Source organism: Phaethon aethereus (genome assembly GCF_964289735.1).
Source record: "Phaethon aethereus genome assembly, chromosome: 1".
NCBI classification, from domain to species: domain Eukaryota; kingdom Metazoa; phylum Chordata; class Aves; order Phaethontiformes; family Phaethontidae; genus Phaethon; species Phaethon aethereus.
This window is the reverse complement of record NC_138575.1, coordinates 41837242-41864413: the sequence shown is the minus strand read 5'-3', so window position 1 is coordinate 41864413 and position 27172 is coordinate 41837242. Positions and strand designations below refer to the sequence as shown.

General features: G+C 36.8%; 1 protein-coding gene across 1 annotated transcript; it reads right to left on the bottom strand.

The window, feature by feature from the left end:
- Positions 1-673: 673 nt before the first annotated feature.
- TBC1D15 (TBC1 domain family member 15) lies at positions 674-27172 on the bottom strand. The gene is made up of 14 exons (XM_081997351.1): positions 26892-27172; positions 25080-25290; positions 18329-18431; positions 17158-17355; positions 15490-15618; positions 13243-13346; positions 12849-12943; positions 11301-11417; positions 8445-8545; positions 7628-7727; positions 7163-7260; positions 2293-2409; positions 1640-1726; positions 674-950 (listed from the first exon to the last, which is right to left on the bottom strand). Exons 1-14 carry the CDS (start codon positions 26935-26937, stop codon positions 744-746), a joined length of 1713 nt encoding a protein of 570 aa, XP_081853477.1. The 5' UTR covers positions 26938-27172; the 3' UTR covers positions 674-743.

Sequence of the window (27172 nt, the reverse complement as noted above, 5' to 3'; positions counted from 1 at the left end):
GATTCATATGAATGAACAGTCAAGTTTATTCAGATATTGAAAATATGACTGTCCTTTTTAGTATTCACAAACATTTGTGTATATAGTGTGTGTATGTGTGTAAATATATATATGCATATATAAAGTGAAGATATGTTAATGTAAAAATATACTGTTCATCCACCCCCAATTACACAAAATTCAGTATTTGGACATTCAACTGTTTAAGTATAAATGTCCATTTCAAATCTACATTCAACCAGCAACAAATACTTAGAAGTATTTTTGTAAACATTTGAGATAGGGAAAACCCATTCATTTACAAAACGATCCTTCTTTTAACACATCAGCATTTCTTCAGCTTGAAAGTTTTGTACAGCAGCTTCAGCCAGCCTATTGTGAACCTGCTCAAATCAAAGAGCTCACACTGTCTTAGATCAATACGTGTGAAAGCTCAGCAAATGCAGAATTTTCAAATTCATTCTTAATCACCATCCATTTCCAGTTCACCAGCAAAAAGAAAATGCACTTGGCTACAAAAATATTAAGGAATGTTATTGAAAACAAAAGGCTATTTTGGTAGAAGAAACTACAAAAATAGTTAAGTTGAGTCATGTTGTAAAGCTTTAATGCAAGAGCATTACAGTACAGATTTTTCTTTCCAACCTTAAAGCTTAATCAACACCAAATTTAAATATTCATCTCTCAAGTTCTTGAAAAAAACGTGCTCAGTGAAAGTCTTTCTTCAATTTAACCAACTACAATTACGCAGGCGTCAGGCTCTGCGTATCGGACATCTGTTGAGTGCTGTCTCTTGTTCCATTGGCAGCAATTACAGGTGTTGAGATACTCTGATATGACGACGTTGGACAACTCAACACAGCTCCACTTTCATCCTCTCCAGTATCTGAATCTGGTGTTATAGAACTGCTTTCTATCCCCAGGATCTCACTAACTGCTTGAGGCAATTCCTAAAAAGGAGCACAGGGCAAAAAGAAAAATATTAAAAATTACTGTAATTAAATGGAAAAAAAAGTTAACAAAGTCCCTGCCGGTCTGTCCCCCACCCCCAGTAAATAATCATTCATCTGAATTTATCTGTACTGAAAGCATCTGTCTCAGCATTAGTTCCATTAAAGTTACCATTTTCTGTATCTGTTTTTTGAAAAGACAGCAAAGGGTACAGGCTCAGGAATCAATTCCTGATTAACAATATAATCTTCATGACAAAAAATAAAGTCTAAACAACTATTATAATTACACTTCACATATTGAAATTAGTTTTATTGAGTGAACCATTAGTTTCTGCCTAATAAGTCTGGTATGCTTTCAGTGCAATGCACCCTTCACCTTGTTTTTCTCAAGTACACTGCACATCAAATTACTTGTACAGAGGTTATCTAGTCAGAGTTAAGAGATCACAACCAAAAGGCACAATCCAACTGTCCTCCAGGGAACAGTATTACTCTATAAAATTAATCACTCTTGGTTACACACTTCTAGAACGTAGGTGCTGTATAGATACAGCACAGCCTTTATCATACCCCAGCATTTATTTATTTTGCAAGTCATACATGTACACTTACAGCTAACTACACACTTTTACTGTCTATAGTAGATAGTAGAAGCTCACAGTAGATATATTAAAAAAAAACTTTACCTTGCAATTCATCATCTGCATAGAAATTGCTTCTGCTTTACAGAGTATATATTCCACATCAATTTTCATAGACAGTTCATTGATATGCTATAAATATATTCACAAAGAATAGTAAGTGTGATAAATGGTAAATATGCTTTATTGTGAAAGACACTAATACTCTACTGCATTGCTAATAAGTATCACCTTATAAGCTTGCCCTTTAAACTGCAAAATACTAAACATCTCTATTTGCTTTGACAAATGTGTACTGAAAGACGTAGTATGCAACAGCTGGCTTTCACCCGTATCTGAGAGCTGCAAGAAGAACCCACGGTAATTCTAAATGTGACAAACTATCTAGCCCTCCTAGGTACCCCCCAGCTCACATTTTCAAAGAGATAACAAATAAGATTATAGAAGAAAAAATTAATCTTAAACATACTAAGCAATAGTCTAAGGGGGAGAACCATTTGCCATCCATTAATGATCTTGTCACTAAACACAGACATCAAATAAACCATTTCGAAAGCATGGAAGATAGACATTCAGTTCACATTTAACCCTTTGGAAGATAGTACACACCTCTTCTTCCCTCCAACATGAAATAGGAACATACTGCATTAACTCCCCAAAGTTAATTAATATTTAAACAATGCATAAGAATTCAGTACCTTTAATATTTCATTAAAGCCATAGTGTTTGTCCATTATTTGCTGTTTTTCAGATTCTAAGATAGCACAACAAAGTAGAAGATGAAAATTCTGGCAAGGCAGTTCCGTCCACATGACCTGTTATAATATGAAAACCACTTTTGAAGTATTTGTGCTTCTCCTCTGAAAATAAAAGCAGTTCTTGGAAAATAAGTAAGCCCTCAAGCCATGTAGCTTAACTGACAATAAGATATTTTTGAAGGCAACTAAGTATTTGTACAATTATTTGAAATTTTTGTTTTGGCCAATTTAGTGACAACTGCAAGTCTGAGTCACCAAATGCTTACCTGGTTCTTTAAAACTTCTGTGTCTACCAGGTTGTCCACTGTAAGGCTATTAGCTGCCTGAGCTTGCAGTCTTCTGAATGTGTGTATACTATCTCAGCTCATGTGAAATTCTCCTACTCAAAATTACTAACTACACAGAAGTAATTAAAACTAACAAATCATTTATGTGGCTTGGTGTGTCTGCATTAAGTGTGAATTGGTAGAAGTATGTCATGCTCAGCAATCCCTCCAAAAGGTTCTAACGGTTATAACTAAGGTTCTAAAGTTGTTCCCAATCACCCCACTACAAGAGCCTAAATACGTGGACATGCAGGCGTTGGCGGTGGGCGGTTGTTACTTTCTGACTGCAAACACATTGGCTTTTGGTCCTACAGACGCCACAGGTAATCATTCTCTAGTCCTCTGGGACTGAAATGTGCAACCTCAGTATTAATATCCCACTTCAGCATGTTCATGAGAGTAAAATCTTAAAAAAGCAGTATTTGAAGAGAATGTGTGTGGTGGGCAGAAAGATGGAAAACTGTTTCGACAACAAAAAAAAGGAAGGGAACAAAAAATTGTTTGCAAAAATTACTCTGACAAACAGATAAAAGGATTTAAATCAACAGATTTACTCTCAAAAGAGGCATGTAAAAAAAGCAGGCTCATGAAGATTCAGTCTTACTTCACTAATAAAAATTTTCTTGCTTCATTACTGATAGAACACAGCCTTAAAGCTCAACAAAAGGTTACTTATACTTGAACTTTTATCACTAGTACATGTGGCACATCAACAGAATTGCATAAAGCTAAAAGATATCCAAACAAAGTTCACCCAAACTAAAGTGCAATTCATCTTGAGTGTTTCAATTAAGATTCAATTCACCCAGTCCAGAATTAAATTTCTTATCTTTTTCAGATATCCAGTACTCTGTTAAAGCACTCTCTCACTCCAGAAAAAGGGCTGGAATGTAAATACATTGATAAACAGTAACAGTCATATAAAAATGCCTATGGTCTATCGAATACAGTCTGCCTACACACTACTGTGTTGGTTTTTCTTACTCCTACTTCATAAGAAGGAAATACTGACAGCTGTACATGGATTTGGTTCAACATCAAGTTTGAACATAGAGAGCAAACTACTGCCTACACATTTCCGGTACACTCAAATTCTCATGGTATGCACACCATTAATCTACAACAACCACTGATGAAGTGTATCAGACAACAGGCTGCCTCTTGGCATTAAATCTAATCCAGACCATAGATGACTGAAACATGACAATGCAGGATTCGGGGGAAATCAAACCAAAATCTGTGTAACAGTTACCTTTTCATAGACTTTAACAGACTGTTTAACTTTGATATCTACCATTTAATGCTATCCTACTGAAATATCTACTTTAAGTAGTATTTACTTCAAGCTGTAACTTTAGTGGAAGCTGGATCTGGCTTCAACAGTGGAAAAAACCCAAAAAACCAAAGATGGATGTTCACAGACATTCTCTCCTCTGAGGAACATTAGCAACTGTTACCAGCTGCTAATGTAACTGCAGAAAATTCCATACTTTTTGCTACCATTTTGATGTACCTTTTCAAGTCTGGAGCACAGCATGCACTTAAGCTTATGTATATAAATGCGTAACAGCAGCACCACAAAATGCTTGGAAAAGGATGAAAGAAAAACAGCATTTAAATTAAGAATATAAAAATATACCCCTTAAGTGTGATAACTCCTTTCTTCCTATTTCTTTCTGATAAAGCTATGCAAGTAAGGACTCATTTATTCTAGCGCTACCTCAGCATCCATGAATTTTCGTAACAAATACTAGCATACATGTACAGCAATTTATCACTAGGTCATTCTGGTTTATACAATGTGAGCTGTAACATAACACTGGAGGTAAGTGTGAGCTAGCTGTGTAATTTTGTTATAGAATTTTTCTTTTGGGATTCTTCTTTTTCTACCCAGTCTCCCTGTACTACGTTGGGAATGAAGCAGCTCACTGTGCAAAGGAAAGATTAAGAGCTGGCTGGAATTACAAGGTAATATTGTCTGTACCTCCACTGTGAGAGAGGGACTGAGCTGCTCTCCATTTTGGGACATCTAAGCAGTGGCTCAAGTACGCTGTCTATCTGAGCTGAGTTTGAGAGACACTGCTAAAATGTACTGTAAATCATCCCACCCACAGAGAGAGCAGTTTAACCTGCATTCGTATTTCTGTAAAAAGGAGTTCATATAGCATTGCAAATAACTGCAATCACACAATGTGTCACAACTTATCCACACGAGGTGGAACGCCACCCTTCTAGCGTGTGCACTGCCTAAGCACACCCTGCTACACCATGTAGCGATGACACAACCACCCACATTTTCTACCACAACCTGATTATCATGGCTCTTGCTCAGTAAGTGGGGGGGTTTAGCATCTACTCCGGCTGATAGGGACAGGTACCTCCCATCTCTAAGGTGAATGTCTAATAACCAGTCTAGTGGAGAATCTTCATTCCTTTTTTTTTTTGAGATAAAACACTGGAAAGTCATGTTCCCAGTGGCAACAGGGAAAATGTATCCTACACTACGTTAGTGGTTCAGGCAACTCAGAAGACAGAAATGGAGGTCCAAAAGAACACCCTGAAATTCATAGATTAGACAGGAAAAAGCCCTGGAAGTCCTGGACCTTGGGACTGGAACTTCAGATGGTACCTCCCCTTCTTCCCATTCTACCCTCTGCAAGTGAATATATCATAGGTTAACATTGCCTTCAAATGGGCTCCCTCAATTCATGTGCTATTACAAAATAGCACATGAATTTTGCTCAGAGTGAAATACCCTAAAAGCAGTTCATTTTTCTCTACTGATTACAAAGGGGAAAATAATCTCCAGTGCCTACAGCTTGCCTTTGTAAATCCCACATATACACTCCACTGATACCAATGAAGCTGCATAGCTATGAAGAGGAAAAAAAACCTGTTTTAAGCTGGACTTCAACTGTGACAAAGGTGACACTAACTTTTACATAAAAACGTGATGCCTTAATTACTTTGTTTTAAAAAGGAAAACAAGATATCCCTTTTCCCATTTCATATCTCCCAGAAAAATAATGAATACTTGTTGTGAACATACATTATGATGTGCTAGAAGGAACCTACAAGACTATCATATATCAATAGGTTTCCATCATCCTCCCATGACAGAAAAAAGAATTTACGAGTTAGAAATACAGTGTATTTCTTTTCTGTATGCACACATATACACACATTAAGGCAGAGGTGATAAAAACATGCCAGACAGGGACTATAAACTATAAATAAAAATACTGTTGTCATAAATTTCAGAAGAAAAATTAGTCTTTAAAAAAAATACTGAGAAGACAACACTGAGTGGAGAAAACAAGATGATGGGTGAATTTTTTTCCCCAAAATAATTATCATTTTATCCCTTGGAATGAAAGAATTGGTTTCGTATATTTTGGTTCCCTTATTTATGAATGTTGTTCATAAACTTTTTAGTCCTCTTCAATTAAAATATCACCTCGATACTCTCTAATAGTAAATTCCACCAACTGATGATACAAAGCTAAGAAAGATTTACTTTAGACAGTTTTAAATACTGGTCCTCCTCTTTATGTGACTCCTTTTTCATTAGTGGAAAAAGTGAATAAAAGCATCAACATTATTTTTCATTATACCAGAAACAACATTATTTTTCATTATAGTACAAATTTTATGCATCAGTGCTGTTCTTTTCATTACCCTTCTGTTCCCCAACACAACTCTATGTAATGTTACATCCTAGAAAATACTCCTTCCATTCATCTGTACACTTATTCTCTTGTTTGGGAGTTTTCAGTGGACACTGTGCTCTTGCTAAACACGTCTTAGACAATAAACCTGTACTGTTGACACGCTTCTCCATTTTCTGGGAACAAAGAATTACAGAATTCAACAATAATATTCATCTTAATTATTCCATCTGATTGCAAGATCACCTAAATCAAAAAATATCTCATTAACCTGAAATTATCAGAACTTCCACATTTTGGTGTTTTACTTTATGTTATTTGGCATCATGAAGACTTATCATGAAGATGAACTGGATCTTCTGACATCACCCTCTTTATGGTTTTGGCTAACACTAAAACCACCCTGTCAGTGCTTCATTCCACTTAATCTATGAAGTCCTACCGATATCAAGGAACTAACCAGACACACACACAAATGCCATTTCTTCTGGCATAAGCTGTTTTCCATTACAAGTTAAGTGAAAGTAGTAAGTGCAGAGTATCAGTTAAGAGCCTCATCTGAAGGATCCTGTCCAAACCTTTTTGACAAAGCCAATTTATGCCCACCAGATCCTATAAGTATTTTTCCACTAACTTCCTAAGTTGTTCTTTTGACTAAAAAGACATGACATTTGCTAATATGTCCTCACCTCATTGCACTGAATCAGTTTAAAAAAACAGATCTATTAGAATATTAATCACTCTGCAGAACGATACAGGCTTTTTATTTGAAAGGCCAAAGACTGCTGGAGTTTATGTCATGAAATATCATCTTACCTCCCAGAGTCGAAGAATATCTTGGAAGCTAAATTCCCTTTTAAATCTGATAAGAAGCCATCGGAAGCAAAAATAAAGGTAGCCTGAGTCTTGAGATTCTAGGAATAAGAGTGTTACATTTCATAAACACCAAATTTTGTTAAGACAACAGGGGAAAAAAAAAAAAAAAACACACCACACTTTACAGGTACACAATCATACCACTGTTTTTTAAGATGGTTGGCCCTTTTCCGAATCAAAGATATTTGCCAGAGGATGGCATATTTTTTAAAATCAGTAACAAGACGACCCTGTTTTTCCAATAAGCATGGAACAATTATTGAAATCTTTTAGGCGTTATTGATTTACAAGTCCTTTATTCACATAACATTACTATTGGCATTATGTTTAAAGACTGGTAAGGATATCAATGCACACAGAATGCAGCAAGTTGTTTTAGTTACTGTGCATGAATAATACACCTACCTAAATAACTGCAAAATCCACTGTCTAGTAAACGAAGCAAAGTACTCAGTTGAATTAGTTGTGTCTTCATACCCTGCATCTGTTCTTCAAAATTCTGATGCTGGATGGAATAAAATATTAGCACTGTCATTTTTAGTAACTCAATGATAGTTCTGAGATTTACAGCTATTTTTCATTTTTAAAAAAGTTTTGGTTTTGCCACAGTGGTTCTCGCCTTTTACGTATTTAACATAAGAATATTTAACTGTAATTCTATCTAATGAAATATCTGCCTTTTATTGAAAGGTTTAACTAAAGCAGTGAGCTGTGTTTCATAACACTTTTGTATGTGATAAATGATATTTTAAATCAGCCTATGCTCTGTACCTCCAAGCAGCACCACTGCACTCAAACCAAAAAGACAACTTTTTTTATTCTCATACCAGTCACATATTGTTTTGTCACATGCACAATTCATAAAAGCTTCAGTTTATGAAAAGTCTAAATCACATTTAATAAATGTCAAAAGGCAAGTGTGACAGGGAACCATTATCCTGAACAAAGTCCTGCCAGAGGACTCCTGATTAATACAAATTTGTCTGTGATGGCTCTGAGTTACTTTGGAATTTCCAAGGAGGCAAATTTGTTTGTATTGCACAGTAATAGTATCACAAACCCACCATAACCTGTGTCAATCAGAAAAAATATATTAACTTCAAAGATAAGATGATTGCTTTAAAAAAATGAAAAAGCCCAATGAAATTTATAAAACAAAATTCATCCCAAATGCTGTTCATAGCTTATCTGTTTATGGGGGCTAAAAAAAGTTTTATTTTACCATTTGATCCATATATGATACAAAGCACCAAAAGGCATCTACTTCATTCTCCATAACATACAAGACAGGTGAAAGCAAGTCGCTCATCCCCTGGACATAACCTTGACAGAGAAAAAGAAAAAAAGGCCAACAGGAATTTGAAGTCAGCAGTTAAATAGTAATTTTTCATGTGTGCTGAATGACTGAGTGAAATGAATATTTGCATTCCAAGTTTGTACAAATACTACAATTTTCCAACTCAACAACCAGTAAAGACATTTTTGTATTAATAACCAACATCCAGCAGATCTAACAAGATTTAGCAGCAGTTTCTGCTGATCTAAAGAGAACATAAAACGCATTGTTTCTGTAGTTGTTAAAATAAGTAGAAACTGAGCTGACACCAGAATAGATTTTTAGTAAAAAAAAATTTCCCATTTAGAGCTCAGAAGCATATATTGATATTTTTAAGAAGATTAAATATGTAACTTGCACCATCACAAATACAGACTCCTATTTATTCTCCTCTCCACCTGTAATTGGTTGCTTTCTTCAATACATTTAAAATCTTTTAATGTTTTCCCACTTCCCCCTCCCCCCCCCCAACTGAAGATTTTCTTTTCAAACAGATTTGAAGAAGAGATGTTGAGTTTCAATCCCAGGAAAACATATGGTGCAATAGCTTTTATGAAGAAAATTTCACACAACTTTTTTTTTTTTGTGGCACTGAATATGCTTTAAGGATTCCTGTATTTAGGGAAGTAGGGACTGTTCTGCTTGGGTTTTAAGTACACTAAAGCCTAACACCATCTATGTAACCAAGCAGCCAACAACAAAAAAAGACTTCTACCTATCAAACTGCAGAAAGGGATTAACAGCAAAGCATTGCTTGTGAGATACATGAAAGAAACACATATCCAGACCTGATTCAAGGAAGTGCCTTTAGGTTTCTGTGCCCAGAAACAGTGAATCAAGTTCCTATTCCCTAAAAAGTGCTCCCATGCCTTATAAGAAAAGCTTACATTTAAGTGGAGAATAAAATGCCCGTTTTTAGAGTATATAATTTTTAGAAATAGCTAGAAAATTTTAGTTCTATACAAAACATTTTCAAAATGTTACACCTTTTAATGCTTCTTCCAGCCTCCTTATTTGTAATTAACAGCCCAATTAAGAAGAATAGAGGACAAGGATTTTTAGAGCTCATTTTTCCCCTTCTTTCTAACTCTTCCAACTACCTTACCATTGATGCTCAAGTCAGCTTATCTACTGCCCTATTGCTGCTGACCTCTCTAAGTAAGGGAGAACACGATTAATGTGTATGTCTATCATCAATGGTTGGTTCAACATGACATGACATTTCTCAGACTCGAGTTCAGCTAATTCCACTTCTTAACAATGTAATTATAACTGAAAAACTGAACAGAGGATTGGAGTCAATGACTGTGAAAATATGGAGCAGGCATGAAGAAAAATAGAGCAGGAAACAGAAAACAGGTAAATAATTAAAAGATCAAAAGAAAAGAAGTTTCATTCCCTACACATTTAATACTATAGCAAATTAAAAATAAATGCAGAGAAAATTCTGTTCAAGACAGTATAAAAGTCTCTTGAAGATTAAAACCAGTTTCATTAATACAGACTTGAAGAATTCATTCAGAAGATGTTGCATCTGTCCCCTCCTGTACCTGGCAGTTTGTTGCATTATTCAGACCTCTCTACAGCTGCTGTAGGATTAAGAGCAGCATTTGTATAAATGTTTGAGTAGCTTAGAAGCTTTAGACAGACACAATGTCAAATATACTGTATTTGCTTGTTTATAAAACACAAGACTTATCCACCACATACATTTAAGCCATGTAAACAATGTTTTTAGAGTGGGTGGTGAACATGCTTTAGTTTCACTGCATGTTAATGCAGGTTGAAATGTATAAAGACACATGGAACAGCTACATCTTTAAAACAGCCTCAATCAGTTTCAGTCTTCCCTTTCTTTTTCAAGCCAAAGATGAAGTTTCTCTACAGACTTGACAGAAAGGACAAAAGCCGGTAAGTACGACCACACTGCAGCAAGTTTACTAGCTATTAAAGATTTGTTCCTACTTTTTGCCTTCAAAATCTGGCACAAAGTGGGCATTTGGAATCCCAACACTTCTCCAAGACAGAATACAAAATCACCTGTACACAACAGCCACATGTCATGCCAAGGGTGGAGGGGGGAAGCAGCTAGAAGTATCTCTTCCCTCCCTCGACAATTAACAGAAGCCAAGACTTAGACATCTCACATACACTGTGATTAAAGCAAAACTTTACACGTTCTTCCTTCTGCAACAGATGCGTACACTAAAGTGTAATTTTTGACAGACTGTTAAGTGTGGTCCTCAAGAATCAGCTTTTAAAGTACTCGAAACAACACCCGTGTTTACAAACAGCTGGTTCAGCATGCTGAGCTGTAATTACAGCAGTGGCAGCTGGTTTATCATTTTTATTGATGTATCAGTCTTAAAAATGGATATAACACTCAAGCTCTAACGACTCAAACCCATTTAAACCTCTGAAAAGCAAACTTGCTTCAATTCTACAAAATCAAACCCCACACCACAACAACAGTAGGGCTATGGAAAAGACAAACTGCCACTTAATACCCAATCCCATCTCAACTGATGAATTCAGATGCCTGTAATAAGCATCAGGTAGAAGAGAGGAAGAAGCAGGATTAGAAACTGAACAAAGTTATCTACATTATTAAAGTATGAATCTTGACATTTACAAAAAGCATTGTAATCCATATGACTTCAATTGTATTGACAGGCCTTAATATAAGCAAAGCTACATACCAGAAACTAAAAACGCTTTTACATTCAGAGGAATACAACTTACCTAAGTCAAAGTCATACATGCAATAGGTCATCAAAATATCATGAAGTAAAATCAGTCCTGGATTATCTTCGCCTTCATAGAATTTATTTGTTCGATCTGTCCTGTTTACATCTTTTTCTAAGAAAACAATCCATATGTAAAAACGTTTTCAAAACAAGTTCTACAAAGCCAGCATCAAATGAATTCACAATGTTTTTAAGCTGCTGATTTTTCTCCTCAAACACTGTTGCAAAGCTTTGAAGTGTTTAAGACAACTGCGTAACTGAAAGTAATTTCAAAATAAAGAAAATTTTAAAGAAAGAAAATCCTTCCTGTCTGGAATAAAAAAATCTGCTTATAAACAGATTTTAAAGCTTTTTGCTTTTATTTTGTGTTAATACATTTTATGGAAAAAATCCTGATTATAGTTCGGTGAGAATGTTCTACACTTACAGGGATTAAGAATAATTTTATGTGAGTTAGCTATGCAATGCCATTTACGAATATTTATGAGATACAGCATAAGCCATAGTAGGAAAGTTATGACATGATCAGCTCAAAGACACAGTGATAGTTCACAACAGCATGTTTATAAAATCTGTTTAACAAGTTCCTATAACTCATAGGAAGCTGAAACTGCCCGTTTCATCAGGCAGTTTTCATGCCTCAAACATAACAAGCACACAACATCCTCTTTAATAATATGAAATTCAAGATTGATGTATTGAAATAAGCAAAGTTTTGAGTGCACTTTAATACAAGGAGTATTTTGTACTGTTGGATCTATTTTACAACATAAGCCAAATATTGTCATTTACATTTCAAACACTTAAAAAGGACAGAACTGTTTCAACAGAAACAAAACTGCAGCCTTTTTTGAACTACAAATTTTTTTTTTCCTGTTAACATACACACTCTCTAGAAAGGTAGTTTACCAATCTTCACTAAGATTAGACTTTCTCAACCCCTTCAGCTTGCCTGTTGAATAAATGGCTGAAACAACTTTAATCCATGTCTCAGAATAACAGAAAAATCTTATACTGTCTCCTGAAATAACTATTTAGTAATCCTAAACATTGGCACCCAAATCTCACTACCAAGGAAAACTGAAGATACAAACCACTAACAGTCAGCAGAACTTGATGAGATTTTAAAAAGTAGGTATAAAACCCCACAAGCCAGAATGCACATATACAAATCCCTGTAATAAATTTTAAAATATAGACAGACACGTTTCCGCATTCTTTCTGTATGTTGTTATTATAATGTCATTCCCAGTAAAATTACATAATGAAATAACACAAAATAAAGAGCCTTTTGTTGTTAAGTAAAGGAAGTTAAAAAATCCAGCCACTCTGTAACACTAATGTCTAAAGCTCTGAATTACTCTGGTTAAGAAAGTTTTAGTATTAATTGTACAACAACAATAGACAACTCTAAAAACAGCAACGTTAGTTTTCAGTGCTTCTTCATACAGGTTACTCAAAGGGTTACTATTTTTCAACTTCACGTTGCATTGTAAAAAATGTGTCAATTTGTAGTTACATATTTTTCTAAATCTCAACTTACCTATAAGACTCCGGTAATCTCTCAATCTTGAATTTCGTTTTTCCTGTTCCTCACTGACAGATTTCCACTGCAGTTTCATCCTGAAATATTCATCCCTGAAGAAGATAGATAATTTTGAAACCAAAACATGCTCAATTACTAAATTTCTTTTTTCTTTAAGCATTCATTCATTCCATTTGTTCTTTGGCATAAATAGGATAACAACACCCTGTTTATACAATATTTTTACTTTAATATAACAATCATTTTTAAGAGAGTCTCACACACTTCCTTGCATTCAACAATACTTAGCAGCTCTTTCAAGTTTCCAAAAAACTTTCTACACCACTATAAGCTAATAAAAAAAAAAGCAGCTTTTAAATTTATTTTGTAAGAAAACCCCCACTGTACTCACGTTTTCCTTTTTTGCAGATTTGCTCTCTCTTCTTTAGTGCTATTCCAAGGAAAATACCCCAAAAGAAATTTCCATGCCTCTTTTCTTAAAGTATGGCAGAGACCCTAGAGAAAAATGTATATGAAACGTTAACAAAAAGACTATTTCGATTTTGTGAGAAAACATTCCTATAGTGATACAATACTTCTTAAAGCAACAACTGAAAAAGAGAATTTTTATAATTAAGCTTCTTCTTACACTGTAGCCAAATCTTATCTGCTAACTAAAGAGGGCATCAGTTTGGTCAAGGGGTAATGGTTTTAAACTAAAAGAGGACAGATGTCGACTAGATACAAGGAAAAAAAATTTCCCAATGAGGGTGGTGAAACACTGGCACGGGTTGCCTAGAGAGGTGGTAGATGCCCCACCCCTGGAAACATTCCAGGTCAGGTTGGATGGGGCTCTGAGCAACCTGACCTAGTTGAAGATGTCCCTGCTCATTGCAGGGGGGTTGGACTAGATGACCTTTAAAGGTCCCTTCCAACCCAAACTGTTCTATGATTCTAACTAGGTTATCAGATTGGAGGAAACAGAAGGAAGAGAATATGATTAAGCAGAAAATTGTAGAAGCACTGGATTCATCCTTAGATGATAAAAAAGAACCTTCACAAAAGGTATTTCTTCCTGTATTTTTGCTTCACTGCTGGAAATAAAAACCCTACGGGCATCACAGACTTTAAGCAGCAAAAAAGTAACTTCAAAATTTATGTATTTAAACATCATGCTCCTTAACTGCCAAACTTCTATTCTCCCCACAAACTGATCTTGAGGACCAGACTTCCTTTTTTTTTTTTTTTTTAAACAACTATTTCCCTCTAACAAGGCATGGCCAACATACAGATGAATCTTCCAAGCAATCAAAAATACTAGTGCCCACTCAAGGACACCATTTGTCAAAAATCTTTCCAAGTAACACTCATCATTTTTAGATACCAAAAATGTACTAGCTGAATCATATCCTACTCTCAAAAGAGTTTCTTTCAACTCCTGCAATATCGTGGTGAGAATAAGGCACTTTTGCTATCAGACTCCCCAGTTTACCAGTCCAAGGCCAGATTGATTCCTCACTGTATATCTTCATTTACCATTAGATTAAGGCAAGGAAGGTAGTGCAGCAAATAGCATCAACCACTGCAAAAACAAGTAGCAACTGGAAATTTTCCAGTAACAGGCAAACAGTTTAAGAAAGGCATTTTAACTTTTTTCCTGTTTTTAATTTAAAGAGGATCTGCACTTAAGGTACTGGAAGTTATTATTATTTATTGAGCCATAAATAAAATCGGGCACTCGCTCCTTTGTCAACGGACAACAGCAATTACAGGAAAATGGGCTGCTGGAAGAAAAGGTTTGCAGTAATTCTCATGATTGCAGAAGGGTCCTTAATTGGGCACCTCAGGCACAGGTCTTTTAAAGAACAGTCACAGAAACTGAAACCAGCCTCAGTTTCACTTTAACTCCTTCACAGTATATTACTTAATATGTATAGGTCTTTAAAAAACTGCAGTGTCAATGCTACCATTCTTTAATTCTGCTCAAACTCCAGGAATGCAAGACTGCATGCTTGCAAGCATGCATCAACAGGTGCACGAAGAATACATTAAGGCAGCTGGATTCCCACCAAAAGAGAGAAATACTGAAGTAACATTAGGTAGAGTAACTATGGGACGTAACTAAAGTTTTGAAAATTTCCACCACTGAGACTGAATTCACATTCACATTGCAAAACCCCTCAGTTCAATAATAAATATCTGCAAAAGTGTTTAGGACTGCTCATATGAGGAGGGCCAAATCCAGGCAAACTGCTGGGCAAAGATAAGAAGCTTTTGTTGGAGAAGGAAAAGAACCAACCCTCAAAAAAAAAGAATAAACCCAGTATCCTAACACTGAAGCACTGGTGTTTTCCTGAAAGGCAATTCAATCTCTCTTCTTTATCACTTAAGCCTCTGTGTTTTCAACTCACTTTAGCCAGCCACGACAAGATCTCTCTCCTTGTAGAGCACCTTGTAAGGTTGCAAGACTGTTGAGGTATTTGATTAGCATGAAAACATGCTTTATAAAGTCTCTTCAACAATACCGACTGGCTTATGCTCAAAGTCCTGCACAGAGCATTACAAGTATAATGAAAGCAGCATAACCATGGTTTGGAAGGAAATAAAAACAGGCCAGAAGCAAGCCATAGGTCTTGCTGACTTTAGAAAAACAAGTTACCCCTTTGAATATCAATTGCTTTATGTAGTCGACATTTAAAATTCTTCCTTCAGAATCCATATTCTTAGCCCATTCTTCAGCTGACACAGGCTCTCTTCTACTAACTTCAGGCTGTTTTCCTAGATCGATCTGAAACACACGCAAATACGTTATATGAATCTCACTGAAGTGCTTCAGTAGTTTTAAACAACTGCACAAATAGTACTAAGCTTGCCAGTTTGTTATATTCAGTGCCACTACATTTTCAAACATGCATACCTCAATGAGCAACTCTAAGAATCTAAGGCTGTGTCCACACTAGCAAGTAGTGTGGACCAACATAAGCAGATCTTTAGAGCACGACACTCTGTGATGAGGACCTGGGAATACAGGTTAATATTTGAGGTTTTGGAGTAGGATGTATGTGTGCGTTTTAAATAACCTTCTACCCCGACAAAAACCTCTGAACTAGCTTCCCATGGACTAAAGGCCTCTATGCAACTGGCAATATATTAGGTATGTGCAACACAACAAACAAGGACAATAAGGGGCTTCACTTCAAAAGTACATTCCTGATACACACTAGCACATCTTGAGATAACTAAAAAACTACTCTGCTTCAGACATATTATGCTGACAAATCAGTTTAAGTAAACCGCCCCTTAAAAAAGCAACCCAATACTCTAAGTGCGTTCACTACTCCTAACACCCACCAAAGTTTCACAGTTTGTGGTTAGTCTCTCTCAGTTCCCAAATTGCATGTTTAAGCACAGCAGAATTCAGCAGACGGTAATTCCTTCCTTTCTAACAATGTTTTGATGATGGAAACCACCAAGTCAATTTGAGTTTCAACTCTTTAGAAGTCTACGGCATTTGTCAGATTAAGACATGTAAGTCAGTATTATTTTTAATATGTAGCATTCATTATACTTTTTCTTCATTTATAAATTAACTGATTGCTAGGCAGCAAGTTCTTAGAATTACATAGTTCATACAGCTACTGAGCTACTGCTAAGTTATTAACACTATTTTGAGCTCAAGAAAAAAAAATAATATTCAAAACAGTTTAACACTCTAAAAACACGTGAGATGCTTAAATAGTAATCACAAGCATTCAAAAAGAAACCTTTTCCACCTATCTGTAAAAGACACCAACAGGAGCCCACACAAAGTGATTCATGATCCAATTACAAGTTCATTCTAGCTTTGGTTCAAGTCATACATAAATATGCACATTCACACACCGCAGACATTAACTATCCAATAAATAATTTGGTTTAATCTTCTTAGCTTTCTTAAAACAAACTGAAACGTTAAAGTGATTAGTCAAGAAAGTTGGTTATTAACCTGTATACCCCAATTTTCCTTAACATAGCCCTATTTGACCACAGAGAAACACTAAACATGAAATGGGTCACTTTTCAGGGTAGTGACTCTAAGATAACGATAATCCTCATTCCAGTAATGACAAACCTTCTTTCAAAGCAGAACTCTCACTTGCAGGCATAAAAATGACATAGTCTAGAAGTAGCTGATAATGATCTTACACTTGTGAATAAATGGTAGGGCACCATACACAATTGCCAAGCATAAACAGTATAGCTCACCGAGCTTCAAGTTCTGCCATTCCTTTAAAGGTGTGCACAAAAAACGAATCAATGCATCTGTATCATATTCATTTACACTCACTCGTGTAATGACTTCAAATCCTGGTTCTTCCTGCTGATTTATCTTTAGGCCTGGAATAGCATCATTGAGAAAGTCTGCCATTTCTGACGGTGGTCGCCTTTGACTTGAAGGGTCACTTAAACGGAAACTGTCAAAAATATAGTTTGTGACTTTGGAAAATCTTCCCATTGTTACTGTGTATGGATCTTTCTTCAATTTCTGTATTATAACAAGGAAAACAAGTAAAATACAAAAAGCCTCAGATTATTTGGAATTCTTGTACTCAACGGAAGCAAAACAAGGATAGTATTGTAGGTCTCAGTTATTGAAGTTTCATGTATCAGTAGTTTCACACACTACATTCATTACATGATTAAAAAAAGATATCTTAAGCATTAAGCTAATACTACTAATTAATTTGAAAGACTGGATAGCAGTGTGCTCGGTAAGCCTAACCTACATATAAAAGTGGATCTACTGCTTACTTTCCAGTTAATAATGCCACAAAACATCTTCCTTATGCCTAGCTTCTCTACCTTCATAGAGAAAACACATCTTGAATAGCGTACTCTGCTAGGAATTTCACAAAACTTGATTTGACAACTAAGTCCAGAAGCTAATGTAATTCACCCATGAAGGTTTTCTTTCATTAAAGAAACTGGTGGGTCAAAACTCTGGCCTCATTCAAGTCACTGGAAATTTTGCTGCTGACCTTCACAAGTCCACAAACGCCACCAGCAGTTTTAACATTAGAAATAACAGCCCTCTTTTAGGCAGTATTGTGCTCTTTGCTGTTTTGTTTCCAGTACCCCTTCAAAACTGTCAGAAAATATCAAGGAAAAGAATTTTTAGTCAAGGAAAATTTAGAAAATTCTAATTAATACATTTTGGTAACTCCTAAATTTTTTTCATTCTTCCCCTTTCTAAAACTATCTGCATCTAAATGTGTAGAATCAAAGACAACACTAGCTTGAATAGGTTTGAAATAGTACCATAGGGAAGTTAAGAAATTATTAGAACACAGAAAACAAGTTGTAAGTAAGTGTACTTTCTATAGTAAGCATTTATTTTAGGATACAATCAATGCCTCTACAATGGCAATGATTCAGGGAATATCTGTGTGACATGGTAGCATGGGGGTTTTTCAATAAATGTCTTCAGAATAAAAAAAAAAATCAAAGATAATACCTACTTGTAATAAGCCATATGATGGTTCATCAAAGAGATTTTCGAAAGACTGAGACAGAGACTTGTTCTGAGAATTCACAAGAAGAATCCGTTTATCCTGTGGAGATCTGCAATAAAATTAAAAAAGGGTTTCTGTAAGTATCACCAGTTTTTCCTGAAAATGTTTTTACAACATTTACTGGTTTTTGAACTCACATTTCAGGTTTTGTGTAAAGAAAGCACGTTTGATGCAAGACCACTCTTAGTTCTTGGCGCAAGTTCAGAAGCTAACACACTACAAAACAGGCCTTTCACTTTTCACAAGGTTAGTCATAATCATATTAATTCTGAATTTACTCTTTTGTTCTCTGAAAAATCATCATGGTCTTGAGAAATCTTTGAGAAATTACTCTGGAAGATAACTTTTGTCACCTACATGTAAACAAAGTTTTCTTCAACTCTATTTTTCTATATTTAACAACAGACAAAAAAAAAAGAGGTGACAAGGGAAGGAAGTTTAGTGAGACATGGTCAGCCTCAACACATATATGCTGAAACTCCTTTAGCGTAACAGAAGATGTTAAAAAAGCCCATGCCACCATGTACAGTTAAGGAATTCTTTCCACCACATAGTAAATCTTACATTAAGGCACCCTGTAAAACATTACATAAAGGAATACAAACTGCTTTTCAATGTATGAAAGCAAGTCAACAAATTTCTAACTGACAGTATTACAACAGCTACTGTCAGAATAATTCTCAGATTCATACTGATAGGAGCTTAAAAAACACCACAGCCATTGTATTCTGAAACAGAACCATCTCAGTACAGCCCTGCAAACATGTTTGTGAGCAGACTCCAAAAGCTAAACGAACACAAACCTGATTTGGCCTAACTCAGTGTATTTGTACACCCTTTTTCTTCAATATAATGCTTCTGACAGGCTTGCACAGGCAGCTGAAAATGCTGACAGAGACAGCAGAACCATGCTGCTCCTAATACTTAACCTGTTCTTCTGCTCTCACCGCCCCCCCCCAACATCCCATCTTCTCCCCTCCTCTGACACAAATAACTCCATCAATTCATTAACCAGCTCCTGAATTACCAATTTATACCTCAATAGGTGACAGAACAGGGAACAGCTCAGAAGCCAGGCTGACATTCAAGCCTTGGAGTTGGTAGCCAGGCAGAGGAAAGCCAAGCGCTTTGACATCTGACTCTAATACATCACACAAGACTTAGATTTATAAAATACCTCTCTATTGCTCACTCTCAAAGTTTAAATCCACTATTTCTAGTCTTTGCAAGAAACATTACTTTTATTTTTATTAGTACCTGCATCATCTACCATGTTATTGAAATCAAAGATAAGAACTTTAATAAGCGTTATCTCTCTCTCCCATTCCAACAGGACAGAAAACTGTTACACCGACGGATATGAAATGCAACAAAAGATCTCGTTTTGAGACAGCCAGACACCACAGTCATAGTTCTGAGGCAGCAACAGTTAATGAAGCTCAACTGGCTTTTGCTAAAAAGCAGCACGGAGGCAAAGGCTGAGTCATGTATTATGTTTTCCTTAACTAAAAGGAAAAAAACTTTGTACCCTATCTCCATTTTAATTAAACATTCTCTCTGGCCAGCTGATTGGGTATCAACAGCTACTTGGGTAACGTTCAAAATAAAATTGTGAGCTAGACACTTCATTACTCATAATACTGCAAGTTAGTGTCATCCATACAGGCAGTGTTTTCTCAGTATTAGACTGGTACTGCCAAACTAGGAAGCACATAATCTTAAAGCAACAAATTACAAATATTTTTTTCAAGTTTAGTCACTTCACACACACTGATTTCAGCAATGACGTGACATTTTATAAGGCTGGTGTTAAAGAAGGGTAAAAAATTTTGAGGTAATAGAAACAGAGAAAGGAAATACCTATGACAGAAAGATGTTTTAAAGAAAGGCTGAACTTTCTGCCTTAAGATCAATACCTCATATATTATAAACTAGAGGTTGGGACAACAAGTAATTATGCTGCCAAGTATTTGCTTATGGCATCCAGAAAGCTGAGTAAACATCTTTCCCTAAAAGAGATTGTAAGCTTAGATAAATCATGCACTAAGGCATAATATAGCCATTAGGAAACAAGAGAAACATACATAAACTGAAGTCTGCCACTTCCACAACTTATGTAGCATATTTATTCTTTTTCTTAAAAAACAAAACAAAAACACCCACACATCATAATTCATGACTAGACCACAGACAAGAATTTGGTGCCAGAAGCAGAGCTTAACTGGAAGAGACGAATCCAAGTAAGAAAAATAAAACTGGAAGCTCCTGCTCAGCTCAATGCTTAAGTTCTTTCAAATTTAACTTCCATAGTTGCCTCAGCTTTTTTGAAGTTCCCAAAGTATCTGCTGTTGCATTCATCAATACCTAGAACTGTCTGAGGTGGCAATACTAAGCAGCTCAGCACAACGTGAATGCTTGAACATCACCTCGAGTTTCCCTGTCTTACCTTAGGCAGGGAACTCCACCTGGTAAGCATTCCTGGACACCCCAGTGCACAGCTGCTGAGTCAGGCTGTACAAACCCTACACCACTGCCTTCTTTTAAAAAGGGACACAAGGACATGACTGTCTCTCTTCGTACAGTTTCTTCCCCACACAACAGCAAATGTTTTGCATTGTCCCAGCAGGAATGTCCACATCACCTGGCAAGAGCCTATGAAGGGCAAGAACTAAGAATTCACTGGGTCAAATAAAGGAAGAATGGTAAATGCCCACTCACTCACTGCAGACGGTCTGAAAGAAGAACCAAAATCACTACCAGTTTCATCTTCACCCAGTAACTCATCAGTAAGCATTAACTTTACACAGCAATGTGAAGTATAATTATTTGCAGCACATGACTCAATAAAACTGTTAATTCCTGTTACTAACACAGACTGTCTAATATTATGTGCAGTAACAAACTGACAACCAAATGCTGGACAGAACCTAGATGTCCGACTTATCTAGATTACCGAGCTTAGGTGTCAAACTTTATAAAATGGTTTAAGATTTACTGGTATGTTAGTTTAGATTCATGATTTTTTAAAATCTTTCAACCACAAAGTCAAAAGATACAAAAAACTTCCTGAATATGAAAAGACAAAATAACTTGTTACATAGCAGAGCAGTATCTTGTTATAAATATTTTATGCCTTTGAGCAAAAAATATTAAATATAAAATAAGTTTAGTCCAGGTGTCTCAACATTAAGTACGTGGAACTCCACCAAAATTAATGCAAGTATAACTACAGCTCTGTAGTTGCAGTACTGCATTTTAATTATGAACTTTTCTGTTGCTTATTGTTTTTTATGTGTGTATATATGTGTATACACACACACACACACTTTCAAATAATAAGCTCTTTAAATAGTGGCAATTAAAAAACCCAGCAGCACGAACTCATTAGTTTTAAATTGCTTTTGTTAAAGCCTCAAATGGACTAACTGGAAAGATGGCATAAGGGAAAATCTTCATCTAAAATTTTAAAGTTTCTACTTAATAGTTCATCACAAGAACAAAGTTTTTATTACAGTCTGCTACACTGTCAAATACACTCACTAGACCTACATAAAACTTGGCCCTGTTCATTAAATACGTATTTTGGGAATTAGAAAATTTGAAATACATTGCTGCAGTACACAGGCAAGAGATCACATAGATGGGGTATAAAGCTTTCAGTGACTCACCATAAAACACAGGTTTTTTTCTAGTGTTTGCTACACGTTGCCTCAAAAACCTGCCCTAGCCTACCAGCAACTAGTCAGAAGATATCCACAAATAAGTAAACACAGAGCAGTACGCTCAAAAAGGAACAATTTCCTTGAGAGGAAGGCAAGGGAGGTGGGAATATGTCAAGACAACGATATTCCCCTGCCCCTGTAGAAGTACTGAAATTAGGAAACAAAATGAAATGCGTTTTAAGGAAGAACTCAAAAGGAACCTAGAGAAAAAAAACTCAGGATTTAAGAGGAAGTTGTCACCCAGGATTTCCTTATCTACAGTTACATAGAAAATATTCTTACAGCTTTATCTTGTCCCCTTACTAGCCTCTCCTTTGGTCTTCTTGAATTTTCCCCTTAAAAAGCTCACATACAATGCTACAGCCAGTACCACCGCATCAACTGGTCACTACCTTCTCCAAGCGGTTGACAACTTCTGATTATTGCCAACTCCAACACCATATCCTGACACTATAAAAGCCTTTCGCAACTCAGTTCAATGAACATAGAACCCTCTCCAGCCTAACAGTATTACTTGGCAATAGCCTTCCCTACTGGTCGAAGGCGATTCTGGCCTTGTTGATGGTACCAATGTGAGAAGAGCCCTCTATAAGGATTCCCACAGCCATTTCAGTATTCACCTTCAAATTCGTCATCAGAATATTATGTTGCAAGTGATGATAACAAAATGCTTTTGAAAACAGAATACCTGTTATTACACCTGTTACAGGTGTACTTGTTACACCTCATTGCTTCTTCATGCTCTACTTTTATTTACCCTGTTTCCTTCTTAAATTATACTTATAAGGGGATTTTGTAAGGGGTAACAAAAAATGCTTTTACAAATATATTAACAACAAAAAGACAGACAAGGAGAGTCTCCATCCCTTATTGGATGCAGGGGGAACACTGTCACAAAGGGTGAGGACAAGGCTGAGGTACTTAATGCCTTCTTTGCCTCAGTCTTTAATAGCCAGACCAGGTATCCTCAGGGTACTCAGCTCCCTGAGCTGGGAGACACGGGTGGAGAGCAGAAAAAACCCCCATAATCCAGGAAGAAGCAGTTAACCTGCTACACCACCTGGGCACCCACAAGTCTATGGGGCCTGATGGGATCCACCCAAGAGTACTGAGAGAGCTGGCAAAGGAGCTTGCCAAGCCACTCTCCATCATTTATCAGCAGTCCTGGTTAACAGGGGAGGTCCCAGACGACTGGAGGCTTGCCAATGTGATGCCCATCTACAAGGAGGGCCGGAAGAAGGATCCAGTGAACTACAGGCCTACCAGCCTGACCTCAGTATCAGGGAAGGTTACGGAGCAGATCATCTTGAGTGCCATCACATGGCACTACCTGGACTTTAGTAAAGCCTTTGACAGTGTCTCCCACAGCATGCTCCTGGAAAAACTGGCAGCTCGTGGCTTGGACAGTTGTACTCTTCACTGGGTAAAGAACTGGCTGGATCGCCCGAGTTGTGGCGAACGGAGTTAAATCCACTTGGCATCCAGTCACAAGCGGTGTTCCCCAGGGCTCAGTTTTGGGGCAGGTCTTGTTCAATATCTTTATCAATGATCTGGATGAGGGGATTGAGTGCTCCCTCAGTAAGTCTGCAGACAACACCAAGTTGGGTGGGAGTGTTGATCTGCCTGAAGGTAGAAGGGCTCTACAGAGGGATCTGGACAGGCTGGATCGATGGGCTGAGGTCAACTGTATGAGGTTTAGTAAGGCCAAGTGCCAGGTCCTGAACTTCAGCCACAACAAGCCCATGCAATGCTACAGGCTTGGGGAAGAGTGGCTAGAAAGCTGCCTAGTGGAAAAGGACCTGGGGGTGCTGGTTGACACCCAGCGGAACATGAGCCAGCAGTGTGCCCAAGTGGCCAAGAAGGCCAACGGCATCCTGGCCTGTATCAGAAATAGTGAGGCCAGCAGGAGTAGGGAAGTGATTGTGCCCCTGAAGGGGGTTGTGGCGAGGTGGGTGTTGGTCTCTTCTCCCAAGTAACTACTGATAGAACGAGCGGAAATGGCCCCAAGTTGCACCAGAGGAGGTTTAGATTGGCTATGAGGAAAAATTTCTTTACTGGGAGAGTAGTCAAACATTGGAACAGGCTGCCCAAGGAGGTGGTGGAGTCACCATCACTGGAATTATTAAAAAATGTGGGACATGGTTTAGTGGGCATGGTAGTGTTGGGTTGATGGTTGACTTCATGATCTTAAAGATCTTTTCCAACCTTTTCCAACCTTAATGATTCTGTGATTATGCCTACATAGTGAGAGCACAACATTTTATTTTATTCTGCATTTAATGCTATGCCCATCATAAAGGCTTTTATCCAAGCAAAAAACTTGGAGGTAACACTGTATAAATACATAACCAAATCCAAGTATTTAATACCATGATAAGGTCTAACTATGCTTACATTCAGAAAGTTGACTTGCAGAGTAAATGTCAAATATGAAACATTCCCCATGGCAAGAAATTACAAGGGAACAGAATTCTGGGGGAAAAAAATTTATATACAAATTGATTTAGTTCACAGTACTATAAGCTACCTCCCACACTGATGTCAGTGCTCATAGATATTTCACACAAAGTGAAATTCTCAGATCTCAAATTTTAACACAAATTATCCCATTTAATAGAAGTGGTTCACAAAGAAGGATTTAACTTTACACTGAGTGTTGCTGAGAAGCTTCTACACCCACTAGAGGGAGCTACTGAGGTATTACTGAGCTAGTGACACTTCAACAGATTGTAAACCAGTTCATAAATTGATCCAAGAGTTTTAAAACTTCAGCCTCTATTCCAAATGCATATGTGAAATTACAGTTTCAATCACCTTGAGAATTGATTCTACCAATTAAAAAAGGGGGGTAAAATATCAGGAAAAGCATTAAGGAGAAAAGTCAGGAAGCATTAATCTGAAATTCATTACAGAATTGAAAAAGTAAACCAGTAAACCGTATTTTAAATCAGATCTAAAAGTTGTCCGATACTTACTCATTCAGCACAACATGCTTTTCAAGGCATTTAATCAATAGTTTGCTATCTCCATGATGGAAGTGAAGAGCTGGAAGCTTCACATCATCCTTCAGACAAAACACCAAATAAGACCATCCCATGCCTTCTTTGTTTTTTTTGATTGATTTCAGATCTGTCAAACTGAACAGGAAGGACCACTTGCTTTCTCCATTTGCATGAGTTGTAGCATCTTAAAAAAAAAAAATTACCACATGATTTTAGTTTGACTTCCAGTGTTAGCAGTTACAAATACATTGTATCTGTCACTGTTCCTAAAAAACAAACTCAAAACACAAAACCCAGCATTGGTTCTGATAATAAAATGTGTACATTAACTAATGTAACTGCTATTTCTGTATTTCTTTTTGTGCCTCCCTGTCTTCTGCAGGCTTCTAAAAAAATGAGCAAGTCCATGACAGTGCTCCCCTAAAGCTGTGCCTACACTTTATAAAAGTGATCCAGCAGTTAAATGTGCAACTGCTATATGAAGTTCCAGCCACAAGCTGAATCCCACCAGCAACTCCACCAGGCAGTACTACTTACTCAAGCTGAATGTGACATACATCACAATACTGTATGCTATACATAGCACACAGTATGTGTTGTAAGACTGCAACCAAAGTATGGGAGAAGGAATTGAAAATCTCCCCCCTGCCCCCCACCCCGCCCCACTGTGCAAGCATGTACACACTCTGTGCAAGACTGTATATATTCAAAGAGAAGGGATTAAATTTTACTTTACCAGAGGACACAAAATTACCAGAAAGGCTGGAGGGAATCTGGCACACCCCCTGGCCCACCCCCATCAAACTACAGCTACTGGAAATGAACCAGAAGCAGCGAAGAGCATAATCCAGGTCAGTAGTGCTCACTGACGCTCACTTTGGATGAAGGTGTATTCTGACACCCAAAGATGAAAAATCAATACAGACCAGTGACATAATAAACTGTCCTGTGCCTGATAGATGCTGGTTTTAGCTTTACATCATGCTAGCACTAAAAGCTCCTCTCAAACACAGTATTCTAGAAGCAAGGACTGTGCTCTACCCAAAAACATTCATAACCTTAAGTCTAAACCTTGCACTCATACATGACATGGATGACATTTAAAACCACCACAGACATGGTGAAACAAGCACAAGGGTCCCCAGTTATAGGCTGAAAAATAATACAGAGAAAACAAGTATTATAAAGAAAACTACTACAGGACAACCAGAGAAAAAAAAGATTACTTGAGAATCACTGTCCTTCCTGTCCTCCCTTTTTTTACAACATATTTACTGAAACAGTATAACAAAAACAATGGCAAGATAATTGTATAGCTACAAAGTAAAAAAAGACCATATAAAAAAAGATCCACATACCACATAACTGTACATTCCATCTCCCCCTGCTGTTGCAGTATGGAAAGGCATTTGAGTAGTAAACCACTTATTTTTTCATTTTCCTTTCTAGCACGACATCTACTTCAAATTCTACTTGTTTGAATGAATGCAAGAGCCCAATGCAGATAAAATTGCTACATGATATAATGATCATCACAGCAAGAAGTTATATGTTATATTTATTTTCAATACAATTCTCTAGCAATTTAAAGAAAAAATTAGATTGGAGGCAGACAGCAACTATTCCATTGTGAATTTTTTCCACACCCAGAGATTCACTTCTTACCACAAATGACTCCCAGCTTTCCAATTCCTAATAAAAATCCATTTTACTAAGGGGCAATTCTTCAGTTCCAAGTTACCATAAAGCAAAAAATAAAAAAACCCCACACTTATTTTTAAGTACCTCCATTTGAATGAGGTTTCTTTTTAAAAGAGACTGTGGTGACCATGTCCCATTCTGCTTCATAACTACTTGGACGGTCTGCTCCTCGGGAACATTTTTCTTTAGGAGTTTGAGTCCATTCCACAACAGAACTGGAATCCTGAGCAGGAAAAAAAAAAGTTACTATCAAAAAACACAAGAGATGAAAATTGAGCTAGTTTCTCAGATTCAACAAGAGGACTAAGCATCTTCATTTTCACAGACTGAAGGAATCTGTATTATTAAAATCCTAAGAAACACGA

Coding starts and splice junctions, on each gene's coding strand:
- TBC1D15 (XM_081997351.1), bottom strand. CDS start 26,937: ATGGTCACCACAGTCTCTTTTAAAAAGAAACCTCATTCAAATGGAG. Junction 13,347..15,489: donor AGCAATTGATATTCAAAGGG/GTAACTTGTTTT, acceptor ATTTTTCTCTAG/GGTCTCTGCCATACTTTAAG. Junction 7,728..8,444: donor TATCATATATGGATCAAATG/GTAAAATAAAAC, acceptor TATTCCATCCAG/CATCAGAATTTTGAAGAACA.